This window comes from Pantherophis guttatus, chromosome 3, assembly GCF_059756535.1.
Source record: "Pantherophis guttatus breed Tessera chromosome 3, ASM5975653v1, whole genome shotgun sequence".
In the NCBI taxonomy this organism is placed as follows: Eukaryota; Metazoa; Chordata; class Lepidosauria; order Squamata; family Colubridae; genus Pantherophis; species Pantherophis guttatus.
Window position 1 is genome coordinate 96,013,099 of NC_142065.1, and position 11,924 is coordinate 96,025,022.

General features: G+C 45.3%; 1 protein-coding gene and 1 long non-coding RNA gene across 2 annotated transcripts; one reads left to right on the forward strand and one right to left on the reverse strand.

Annotated features, from left to right (window-relative positions):
* The first annotated feature begins 842 nt into the window (after positions 1 to 842).
* Positions 843 to 5,426, forward strand: LOC132711218 (uncharacterized). Its single transcript, XM_087890699.1, has 2 exons — positions 843 to 4,909; positions 5,287 to 5,426. The coding sequence occupies exons 1-2, from the start codon at positions 2,140 to 2,142 to the stop codon at positions 5,424 to 5,426; spliced, it is 2,910 nt and encodes a 969-aa protein (XP_087746825.1). The 5' UTR covers positions 843 to 2,139.
* Positions 5,427 to 6,894: 1,468 nt separating this feature from the next.
* Positions 6,895 to 8,183, reverse strand: LOC117677091 (uncharacterized). The gene is made up of 2 exons (XR_009622043.2): positions 7,749 to 8,183; positions 6,895 to 7,338 (listed from the first exon to the last, which is right to left on the reverse strand). It is a non-coding gene; the product is annotated as an uncharacterized LOC117677091 (long non-coding RNA).
* Between the last annotated feature and the right edge of the window lie 3,741 nt (positions 8,184 to 11,924).

Below are 11,924 nucleotides of genomic sequence, written 5' to 3' on the forward strand. Positions count from 1 at the left end.
GCAAATCTAGATAGCATACTAAAAAGCAGAGACATCACCCTGTCAACAAAAGTGAATATAGTCAAGGCTATGGTTTTCCCAGTTGCAATATATGGCTGTGAAAGTTGGACCATAAAGAAGGCTGAGCGCTAAAGAATTGAGTTGTTTGAAAAGACTCCTGTGAGTCCCATGGACTGCAAGGTGATCAAGCTGGTCAGTCCTAGAGGAGATCAACCCTGACTGCTCTTTAGAAGGCCACATCCTGAAGATGAAACTCAATTACTTTGGCCACCTAATGAGAAGGAAGGACTCACTGGAGAAGAGCCTAATGCTGGGAATGATTGAGGGCAAAAGAAGAATGGGAAGCAAAGAATGAGGTGGTTGGAGTCACTGAAGCAGTAGGTGTGAGCTTAAATGGACTCCAGAGGATGGTAGAGGACAGGAAGGCCTGGAGGAACGTTGTCCATGGGGTTGCGATGGGTCGGACACGACTTCGTGATTAACAACAACTGTGTTTACCATATTTCTACCATCTTGTTTATTAATATCTATCTTAAGATAATTTTGTCTTAAAAATTAAGACCACCCACTCTTAATTTAAGAATCAGTCAATAGAGTACCTTTGTAAACTCCATGACAGTCACTCAGTTTATTTTGGTTAAAATGATCGGGCTGCTTTGATCTCTGCCTCCTCCCTTCATTTAATGATCAATGTGAAAGTCATCCAACTCCTTCTATAGCCCTCCAAGCTGCTCAATTTCTTGAAAAGAGAATAATGTCATGATAATTTCCCAGATTAGAGAGTGAGAGAAATTCCTTTTAAGAGAAAGGAAAGGTAGCTTTTTTTCTTTTTTTTCTTTCAAAGTTTAGTCTCCTTGACAACTCTGTTGCAAAACTCACTTTGCACCATCTGCTTAGTTAAATATACTTTGAGTTGTCTCAGCATCATTTGTAGACAAAGAAGAATAGAACATGCTGCTTTGGGCAATGTGTCTCCTGTGGGACAAACTTCAACTGGCAAAATCCCACTTCTAAACTACTGTTGGAAGTACATAAAAGTTCACAGAACCATAGAATTACAGAGTTGGAGGGGGTCATTTAGCCCATCAGGAGCAACTCACCAGCTTCCTGCACTTACACAAATTAAGGTATCGACAACAGATGGCTGTCCAGCTTTTACTTAAATACATCCAGTGAAGGAAGAGCCCTCCACATCTCCAGATAATTACCGGTTCCTTTGTTGAACTGCTCTCAAGGTTAGAAACTTTTCCTAACATTCAATTGGAACTGTCCTCCTGAAATGTAAATCCATGCCCTGAATTCTGAAATGTGATATCCCATCATAGATCTGACAAATGCTGTTATATCTCCCCTTAGTCTTTTTCTTCTTGAGGGTCAATTATGTCAATCTCTCATCACACTACTTAGTTTCTCATTCCCTGACCATCCTTACTGCCTTCTTGTCAGAAGAGTCAGAAAGATGACCTTGATAGAAATATCTAAGAACTATTACTTAAGCAAAAGGGGAAATTGAGTCAGTTTTTTTAGGTCCAGAGAAATGAGATAACATTTGGAAGTGACTCAGGCAGATATCTGACAATCACAAAATGAAGTAAAATTATGAATTCTTTGTGATTTGGAAACCTTTGATGCATTCTAAAGTTGCATTACATTTATTTACAGCCACATTACTTTAGTGATGTGCTCATTTCTGGTCAAAGTATTTCAAGAGTGACTTGGTCAGAAACTAAATATAGTTTAAAGCAAATCTCTGTAGACTCAGGATCAATTTCTGGTAACTACATGGACTGTATGTGTTATGTAAATAGGTTTGTTTGGCGGGAAGTTTGAATTAACTGACCCTCAGCTGATTGGCTGACCACTACTGTTGTAAGGTATATAAAGGGAGCTGGCTCCCAGGTTGAGTTGCTGGAGTCTCACCATATAATAAAGAGCTGTTGTCACGAGCTACTCTGGCTTGCTGCGTCCTCATTCACCCAACTTAACATTGGCGACGAAGGTGGGATTTTGAGGCCAGAAGCAGAGGAGAGCTGAAGCCACACTCGAGAAAGAGCTGAAGCCACGTTCAGAGAGGGGACCGGAGACCGCAACAGAATCCAGCCAGGTGAGCGAGCGGAGCACAGGAGAATCCCCGAAACGATGTCTGCCTACACCCCGCCAGCGCCTTTCGACCCCAAGGAAGAGAAGTGGGGATCCTACATGTCTCGGTTCGAGTGCTTCATGGTGGCAAACGACATGCAGGGGCTACCGGACGTTCAGAAGAAAGCCCTGTTCCTGAGCCACTGCGGGCCAAGGGTCTTCGACACAGCCGAAGCATTGTCGGAGCCGAATTCGGTCCACAACATTTCCTGGTCGACGCTACAGACCCTGCTGAAAGACCACTATGCACCAACGCCATCGAAGTACGTCCAACGCTATGATTTCCGGCAACAGCTACAGCAGGAGGGCGAATCGATCAGCGAATACATCGCTGCCCTGCGTAAGGCCGCAACCCAATGTGAGTACCGAGACCTGGATGAGATGCTCCTAGAGCAACTAATTTGCGGAGTGAGAGATAGCCGACTCCAGCGAAGGCTGCTTGCGAGGTCAAACCTGACCCTACTCATCGCGCTAGACGAGGCCAGGGCACAAGAGTCGTCAACAAAGGCTGCAGAGAGACTAAAGAGCTCCCACTTAACCAGAACAACGCAAAAGACGGCACCAGTGCACCGAGAGGCCACGAGCACCGCGAGCGAAGGGGAGTCTGAAGAAGAGGTCTACCGCACCGAGCAGTCCCGCACAGCCCGCAGGGAGCCCAGAGACGGATGCGCCAGCTGCGGAGGGTCCCACTCACGACAAAACTGTAAGTTCAGGGACACCATTTGCCGTTCCTGTGAAAAAAGGGGCCACATCGCTCGGGTCTGCAGATCCAAGGCACACCAGAGCTACAAACCACGTGGCCAACCCTTCCAATCAGAGCCGGCACCACACCGAAGGCCCAACAGAGATGGCGGAAACCGGAAGGGCGCGAAATTTGAAGATGCTGGGGCCTACACCATCCGCATCACAGAGACCTGTACCTCGCCCGGAGAAAAGACCTACACCACGGTCGAGATTGAGGGACGGGAGTGCCAGATGGAGATCGACACGGGGTCACCGATATCCATCATGTCGTGGGAAAACCTAAAGAAAATCATCCCCAGCGCACGCAAGCGACAGCTCCAGCCACAGCAACGCAGATTGAAGGACTACCAGGGGAACCGCATACCCGTCAAAGGAAGAGGCGAGTTCCAAGTACAGTACGGGGAGTTTACCGAGAAACTGCCCCTCACCATAGTCAGCGACAACCTCCCAAGCCTCCTGGGCATGGACTGGTTTAGAGCCCTAGGCATGGGATTCACCGGAGTGAGAAACGTTAGAAGCACCCTGAAGGAAGACCTGATGCAGGAGTTCCAAGATGTGTTCGACGAAAGGCTGGGCAAGTATGTGGGGACCCCGATTTTGTTTAACCTCAACCCCAATATTGCACCCATCCGCTTAAAGCCTAGGCGGGTACCGTTCGCCCTGAAGCCCAAAATTGACATTGAACTGGACAAATTAATCAAACAAGGGGTGCTTGTTCCAGTCGACCACGCCAAATGGGAGACCCCAATTGTTACGCCAGTAAAGCCGGACGGATCAGTGCGCATATGCGCTGATTATAAATGCACAATTAATAAGGCCCTGCAGCAGAGCGCCTATCCAGTGCCCATCGTTCACCATTTGTTGCATTCCCTGGGCCCCGGCAAGATCTTCGCAAAACTCGATCTTGCGCAGGCATACCAGCAACTGCCGGTAGATGGCGCTACCGCAGAGGCACAGACTATCGTAACCCACAGAGGGGCCTTCAAGTGCACCCGCTTGCAATTCGGAGTAAGCGTAGCCCCCGGACTTTTCCAAAGTACCATGGAGCGGCTACTACAAGGAATCCCCGGGGTGGTGCCCTATTTTGATGACGTGCTCATTACCGCCGACAATGAGCAGCAGTTAAGAGAAAGACTGAGGGGAGTCCTAAGGAAATTCAGGGATGCAGGACTCAGAGTAAAACGAAATAAATGCATGATCACAGTTCCCTCAGTCGAATTCCTAGGGTACAGGGTAGATGGCACTGGCATACACCCCACAGAAAGCAAGATCAGGGCAATCAGAGAAGCACCCACCCCCAAAGACAAGGCAGAGTTACAGGCCTTCCTGGGACTATTAAACTTTTACGCCATCTTCCTTAAAGACAAGGCAACAGTGGCAGAACCCCTACATAGACTGTTAACCAAGAAAGCCACATGGAAATGGGGGAAGGCTGAAGACAGGGCATTCGCCGGCATCAAAAAACTGTTATCAGCTGAAAGCTTTTTAATACAATACAATGCAACACTTCCCCTTGTTCTAGTATGTGACGCGTCCCCGTTCGGGGTGGGAGCCGTCCTGAGCCACAGACTCCCGAATGGCCTAGAAGCGCCCATTGCGTACTACTCCCGGACTCTATCAAGCACTGAGCGAAATTATAGCCAGCTCGACAAGGAGGCCCTCGCCGCCATTTCGGGGGTAAAGAAATTCCACAAGTACTTCTTTGGGAGGGACTTTGAACTAATCACCGACCATCGACTGCTCCTGGGTCTCCTCGCGGGAGATCGACCAACCCCGGCAGCACTATCGCCCAGGATGACACGCTGGGCCATCTTCCTCGCAGCATACTCCTATCGCCTGGTACATCGACCAGGGGCGGACATGGGCAATGCGGACGCACTCAGCCGATGCCCACTACCTGACGGCCTAGAAGACCCCACACCTGGCATCCCCATCCTGCTGATAGATGTTTTGGACTCTGGGCCCATAACATCAGCCAAGGTTGCGAGAGCCTCAACCAAAGACCACGTGATCCGGACAGTCGCAAGTTGGGTCATGAGGGGGTGGCCGGAAAAGATTGGGAGCGGGGAATTTAAACCGTTCGCGGGAAAACGGGACGAGCTGACAATGCAAGGGGGGTGTTTGCTATGGGGCGATCGGGTTGTTATTCCTTTACGTTTACGGGAAAAGGTTTTAACATTGTTGCATGAGGGACACCCTGGGATTGTAAGAATGAAGGGGCTAGCCAGGAGCTACGTCTGGTGGCCCAGCATGGACACAGACATTACCGAGTGGGTGGAGAGATGCCAGCCCTGCCAAGAGTCCAGATCAGATCCACCAATGGCGCCCGTGAGGGAGTGGGAAAGGCCCCAGGGACCCTGGTCCAGGATACACATTGATTTTGCAGGCCCATTTCACGGACAGACCTTCATGGTCGTTGTAGACTCATTCTCCAAGTGGTTGGAGATCAAGCTAATGAAGGCCACTACCACCGACGCAACCATCAGGGAGCTGAGACAGTTATTCGCCACCCATGGGTTACCGGACATCCTAGTGTCAGATAACGGGCCACAATTCACCGCGACACAATTCGAGGGCTATTTAGCAGGACTAGGGATCAGACATGTCCTTTCAGCCCCGTTTCATCCGGCCAGTAACGGACAGGCAGAGAGATTTGTAAGGTCAGCAAAGGAGGCCCTTTCACATTTAAGCCCCGGAGACTGGCAGGAAAGGATAGATAAGTTTTTAATAGCGCAGCACTCCACACCCTGTACAGCCACAGGCCGAAGCCCAGCAGAACTATTAATGGGATGGAAACTCCGAGGAATACTAGATAGGCTCAACCCCAATTACTCTCCAGAGGTTTTCAAGGGCGGGGGAGAGGAAGCTTAGAGAATTCACCATAGGAACACCGGTTCACGCTAGAAACTATGGACAGGGCCCACTCTGGGAAGCCGGGACAATCACAGAAATCACGGGGCCCAAATCATACAGGGTAGATATGGGGGACGGGAGAGTTTGGCGCAGACACATTGACCAGCTAAGAAAACGGGTAACCACAGACACCGACGACAAGTTAGACGACCCCATCTCTGACCATGACTACCAGCCAGAAGCACAAAACACGAGCCCGAGTAGAGTGAAGGACTTAGCTGAGGATTCTGGTATCCAGTGCCGCCCCATCGAGGTAGTCCAAACAGCCGGAGAAGTCGCCGCCCACGAGGAGGTCCCGGAGGCCTCATTGGCGGAGCAGGGAGAAACAGAAAGTCCCTCCGACCTGCTCGACGCCGCCCCTCCGACTGAACTGCACAGGTCAACTAGGACTCGTACACGCCCTAGTCACCTGAGAGACTTTGTATGTAAATAACACCCCAAGTGACTTCTGGGAGGGGAGGAGTGTTATGTAAATAGGTTTGTTTGGCGGGAAGTTTGAATTAACTGACCCTCAGCTGATTGGCTGACCACTACTGTTGTAAGGTATATAAAGGGAGCTGGCTCCCAGGTTGAGTTGCTGGAGTCTCACCATATAATAAAGAGCTGTTGTCACGAGCTACTCTGGCTTGCTGCGTCCTCATTCACCCAACTTAACAGTATGGATGTCCCCATGTTCTTTTTTTTTTTTTTTTTTTTTTTTGCATGATGTAAAAATGGTTGGCTGCCAGCTTGTTTTAGAATATTTTTTGCAACTTCCTATTCTAATTTACAGCTATGGAATTTCTTAGTGGTCTCCCCTCCAAGCACAACAAGCTGTACTCAAGGTTAGCTAGGTCCTGCTACCTGTTGTGGGGGAAAAAAATCCAATCTTTTTGAGCATTCAACATAAAGAAGCCTCTTCAATTAACCCTCTTCCTTTGTAATGCAAGAATCTAGAAATATGATTCACATAACAGGGATCAGTGGGCACGGCCAGTTAAATTAGATTGACTGAAGAAAAGTATTCAGAAGCTTGCAGCTTTATAAGTCTGGTTAGGAACTCCACAGAGAAGTAGAAAAGCAATAAGTGAACACAGTTAGAATATATAAACAGTGCAATTCTTTATACTTCAGGAAGACACCTTTATTTAAGAAGTGAGAAATATTTTTCAGCTATGGGATGCTTCAAACAATTCTACCTATTAAAAAGTCATTAAACCTGGGGGAGCAGAGAAGCATATCCACAGCAGCTGTTCTCAGGAAGTTCTTTAAATTGGGAAGTATTCTTGGAAACTGAAGGTCAACTAAAATAACAGTGTTCACTTGAAGTTGTTTTTTTCCTTTCTTTTCTTTCACCGCACAAACAATGAATGATGCTTTAGTTTTTTCTCCTTTCTTTTTTCTTTAATGATTTAGATGAAGGAGAATGTTTTAGTATGCACAGTTGAATCAAAGTTGCTATGACTATAATTTTCATGGTTGATGGCTAAATAGAAAATACAATATAAGATATTTTCCCTTGGTTGTGCTTCATCTGAGAAAAGTGGTGAAGTCTCCAATGATCTATGAAAAGGAAGGTTTGAGGAGAAAAAATGTAACACATTAAAAACAATATTACAATTTATTTGCATAATGCTTTCCACACTACATTGTACAATGGAAAGTATGAAGACAATGGATTATCAAGACAAGAAATCTTATCACACACACCCCACTTTCAAATCAATACCTCCAGATGCATTGATCTCAAAACTCCCTAGCTTCTTAGTCAGCTCAGGAATTTGGGAAGGTATTTGTCCCAGCACTTCTAGAAGGGTACTGAGGAAAAAAATAGTTTTATATTAAATTGCTTCTGATTCACCTATATATATAAAAGCCACTTACTCACCCACCCACTCACTCACTCACTCACTCACTCACTCACTCACTCACTCACTCATCACGAAATCTCCAGAATGGTAAAGCCTACAAACCTGAAATTTGGCACTTATGTTCCTCTTGGCTTCTAGGTGCTTGCTAAAAAAGGATTTTTTGAAATGACCATCAGATCATTAGTATTTCATATACAGTATTATAATCACACACTCTAATGCTAAGGAGTTAGACGTTCTACTCCTCCTCTCCACCTGAAAAGAGCTCAGTTCCAACTGCCAGTTGCCTTATATTAACACACTCTGATGCTACCCCTTCACTAAATCAGAAGTGGACGTGGCCAGCACATGATTCATCTGGCCTGCGGGCTGGGACATTCTTCTCTTCCTCCCCCTCTGTTCCAACTGCCAATTGCCTTATATTAACATGCTCTGATGCTACAGAATTACACATTCTACATTATGTTTCAGGCTTTAAGCATCAATTTATCATGCTCGATCACATAGTTTCATAACAAAGCACAGGCGTCCAGCTAGTCTGAAATACATGCTAAGTCTGAAAACAGTTTCAAGAACTCAGATGAATCTGGTACACTTTTCTCACTGCCCTGCATACAAAAACCTAAAACATTAGTACTTCTATACATGGGATTGCCTATATGCCCATTGTGGAGAGGAGAGTTAAGGAGAAGAAAGGTATGCCTTTCTATGCAGGCAAAGGTAGGGCATTTGAGGGGCAAGTATTTCAATTAAAATTTGGGTTAGTTGTTTGACAGCCATCCTGTGTTTTGGGTGCATCTCAGGGGTGAAATCCAGCAGGTTCTGACAGGTTCAGATAACCGGTAGCGGAAATTTTGAGTAGTTTGGAGGACCGGCAAATGCCACCTCTGGCTGGCCCCAGAGTGGGGGGTGGGAATGGAGATTTTGCAGTATCCTTCCCCTGGAGTGGGGTGGGAATGGTGATTTTGCAGTATCCTTCCCCTGGAGTGGGGAGGGAACGGTGATTTTGCAGTATCCTTCCCCTGCCACGCCCACCAAGCCACGCCCAAAGAACCGGCAGCAAAATAATTTGGATTTCACCACTGGTGCATCTCCTTTTCTCAAGTCCGTGTTGGCTGGGGGGCAGAGGTCAACCTCAAGGCACCTGGTTTGTGGGGTGCTGCAAGGGTCGGTCCTCTCACCTCTCCTGTTCAACATTTATGTGAAGCCGCTGGGTGAGATCATCCGTGGTTTTGGGGTGCAGTGCCATCTGTACGCTGATGACACTCAGCTGTACATTTCCACCCCAGACCACCCCAACGATGCCCTTGAAGTGATGTCCTGGTGCCTGGAGGCTGTTCGGGTCTGGATGGGGAGAAACAGGCTCCGACTCAACCCCTCCAAGACTGAGTGGCTGTGGTTGCCGGCGTCCCGATATAGCCAGCTAGTGCCATCGCTGGCTATTGGGGGCGACACATTGGCCCCCACGGAGAGGGCGCGTAACTTGGGTGTCCTCCTGGATGCACGGCTGTCTTTAGAAGAGCATATGACGGCCGTGGCCAGGGGGGCTTTCTATCAGGTTTGCCTGATATGCCAGTTGCGCCCCTTTCTGGATCAGGACTCCTTATGCACGGTCACTCATGCCCTCATCACTTCCTGCATGGACTACTGCAATGCTCTCTACATTGGGCTCTCCTTGAGGAGCACCCGGAGGCTCCAACTGGTGCAGAATGCAGCCGCGCAGGTACTTATGGGGGAGACATGGCGGTCCCATGTAACACCTCTCCTGCGTGAGCTGCATTGGCTTCCAGTGGTCTTCCGGGTGCACTTCAAGGTACTGGTTCTCATCTTCAAAGCGCTCCATGGCTTAGGGCCCGGTTATTTATGAGACCACCTTCTGCCACCGATAACTTCCCACCGGCCAACACGCTCCCACAGAGAGGGTCTCCTCAGGGTGCCGTCAGTCAGGCAATGTCGACTGGCGACCCCCCGGGGAAGAGCCTTCTCTGTGGGGGCACCCGCCTTCTGGAATGAGCTATCCCCAGGGATACGACTGATCCCAGACCTCCGAACTTTTCGCCGGGCTCTGAAAACGTTTTTATTTCGGCAAGCCGGGCTGGCTTAGAATTTTTATTGGTGAATTTTATGGGTAATGGGGTTTTAAACTGGAGAAAGCCATTGGATTTAATTTTGTTTTAAATGCATTTTAATGTTCGTATCAGATGTTTCTTAATCTTGGCTGTTCACCGCCCTGAGTCCTTCGGGAGAGGGGGTGGTATAAAAAATTTTAAAAAATAAAATAAATAAATAAATAAAGTCTCCAAGATGCTTTTTTCATGAGGCAACTTTTTTTTTTCTTTTTTTTTCCTAACAAATTTTGTTAGAAAGACTTTGTTTTTTTCTTTAAAGACATTTTGCTTCTCATCCAAGAAGCTTCTTTTAGTTTAGTTCCCTTTAAATCCTCTGTTCAGTGCTATGAGACCTGGAATGCCTGTTGCTTCTCAGATCTATTTCAAATAATAAAATGGACTGCATGGCAGTAGCATAAATTTAAAGACGAATGCAAAAGGACACAGCTGAAGGTGTTATATTTGCCTGTGATATAGCAATGAAGGAGGCCAGGAAAAAAAAGCACTTCTTCCACTGCATCTTAAAGATGTTGTGTGGCAGAATCGTTGTAGGCAAGAAGAAATTTCTGAGAAGATGCCTCGGAGCAATAGCTTCTGAGGCTTCAGTTACCTGCCATAATAGATTTGCTAAGTATATTATTGTTGATCTTCATATGAAACTTGATGAAAAGTTTCTTTAAAAATTGTCAGATCAGTTTGTTCTAATTTTGGGGGATTTAGATTCAGTTTCTAGTTCCATCTGATAAAGATGGGGTATTGTATTTAAATTTGTTAAATGTACCACATACAGTCTTGATCCATGCCTGTCTTAATATTGAGATGTAGAAGAAATACAGAGAGTTTGATCAGAATGCCCTTGAAAGTACAGGGATGGCATTGCACCAAAGATCAGTGGCTGCTTTTAATCTCTCTGAGTTCATGAGATTGCCCATATGTATTCTGGACAGCTGCTTCTCATGAGTAGACTGCAGGTTTTTATGGTGAGTTCATGCATAGTGCAGCTGGGAGTCAAAGGAACTCTATCATGTTCATAGCCATTAACAGAACCTGTATGGACAAAATCTCAGTCAAGCTTCATTTCTTACTCACTTTTAGAATTGCTTTTTAACTGCTGTTCAATTAAGAACCTTTGGATCACAGGTTTTATAGCATTCACTGGGTGAGTCTTCTTCAATCCTTGGAGAAAGAAGTTTAAAATGCAAGATTGGGGACATTAAAAAAATGGTGTATATGGGAGGAAAATACACAGCAAAAAGATGAATAGAATCTTGATTTCAGAAAGTAATAAACAGTTTAAGCATCCAGAGGGATTTGAAATAATTTTGAAATTAATTATAAGAAACTTTCCCAAGGGTAAATGTTCTTAAATGGGACAATCTTTAAAAAAAAATTCTGAGAAGAAACAAAGAGGAAAAGAAATCAAGCTGAAGGAGATTATATAAAGTGGCTAAAGATCAAACTTGATGAAATGAAAGAAAAGGATATTAAGTTGATTTATTTCATCAAGGTTAAAATATATATGTTGTTTTTGATAACCCTTAATGGATTTTGGCTGACTAGGACTGAATGACAAAGTTTTAAGATTTGGAAAATAAGTATCTTTGTGATATGTTTAAGAAAAATGATAATTTGCTATGTTAAAGGAAGAAATATAAAGTTGATTTGTTTCATTAAAACATATTGTTTGCTGGTAATTCTTACTGGTGAAGGACTGAAGGCAAATGATGAGATTTGAATGATTTGTTTATAGATAAGTGAGGAGATGTGGGAAGAAAAGATCTTTTGTTGTATTTTCAGAAATGATAATAAGTTACTGAAATTGTTTGACCTTGTAACAAAGGTGAATATGTTATTTTTTATTCTTATTTTTAATTTTTCTTTATATTTTCTTTTATGTACCTTCTATCCCCTTTTTTGTGATTTTTTTTCCTTTTTTAGTTTCTATTAGTCTTTTATTCTTATAACTGCAAACATAAATGGAAATATTAAAGGATATACAGCAAAGAGAAAGAGAGAAAGAAATGAGTGCAAATGCCTTGTTACACTAGGGCAGTGGTTCTCAACCTTCCTAATGCCGTGACCCTTTAATACAGTTCCTTATATTGTGGTGACCCCCAACCATAAAATTATTCCTAAAACCATTGAAAATATGTATTTTCCGATGGTCTTA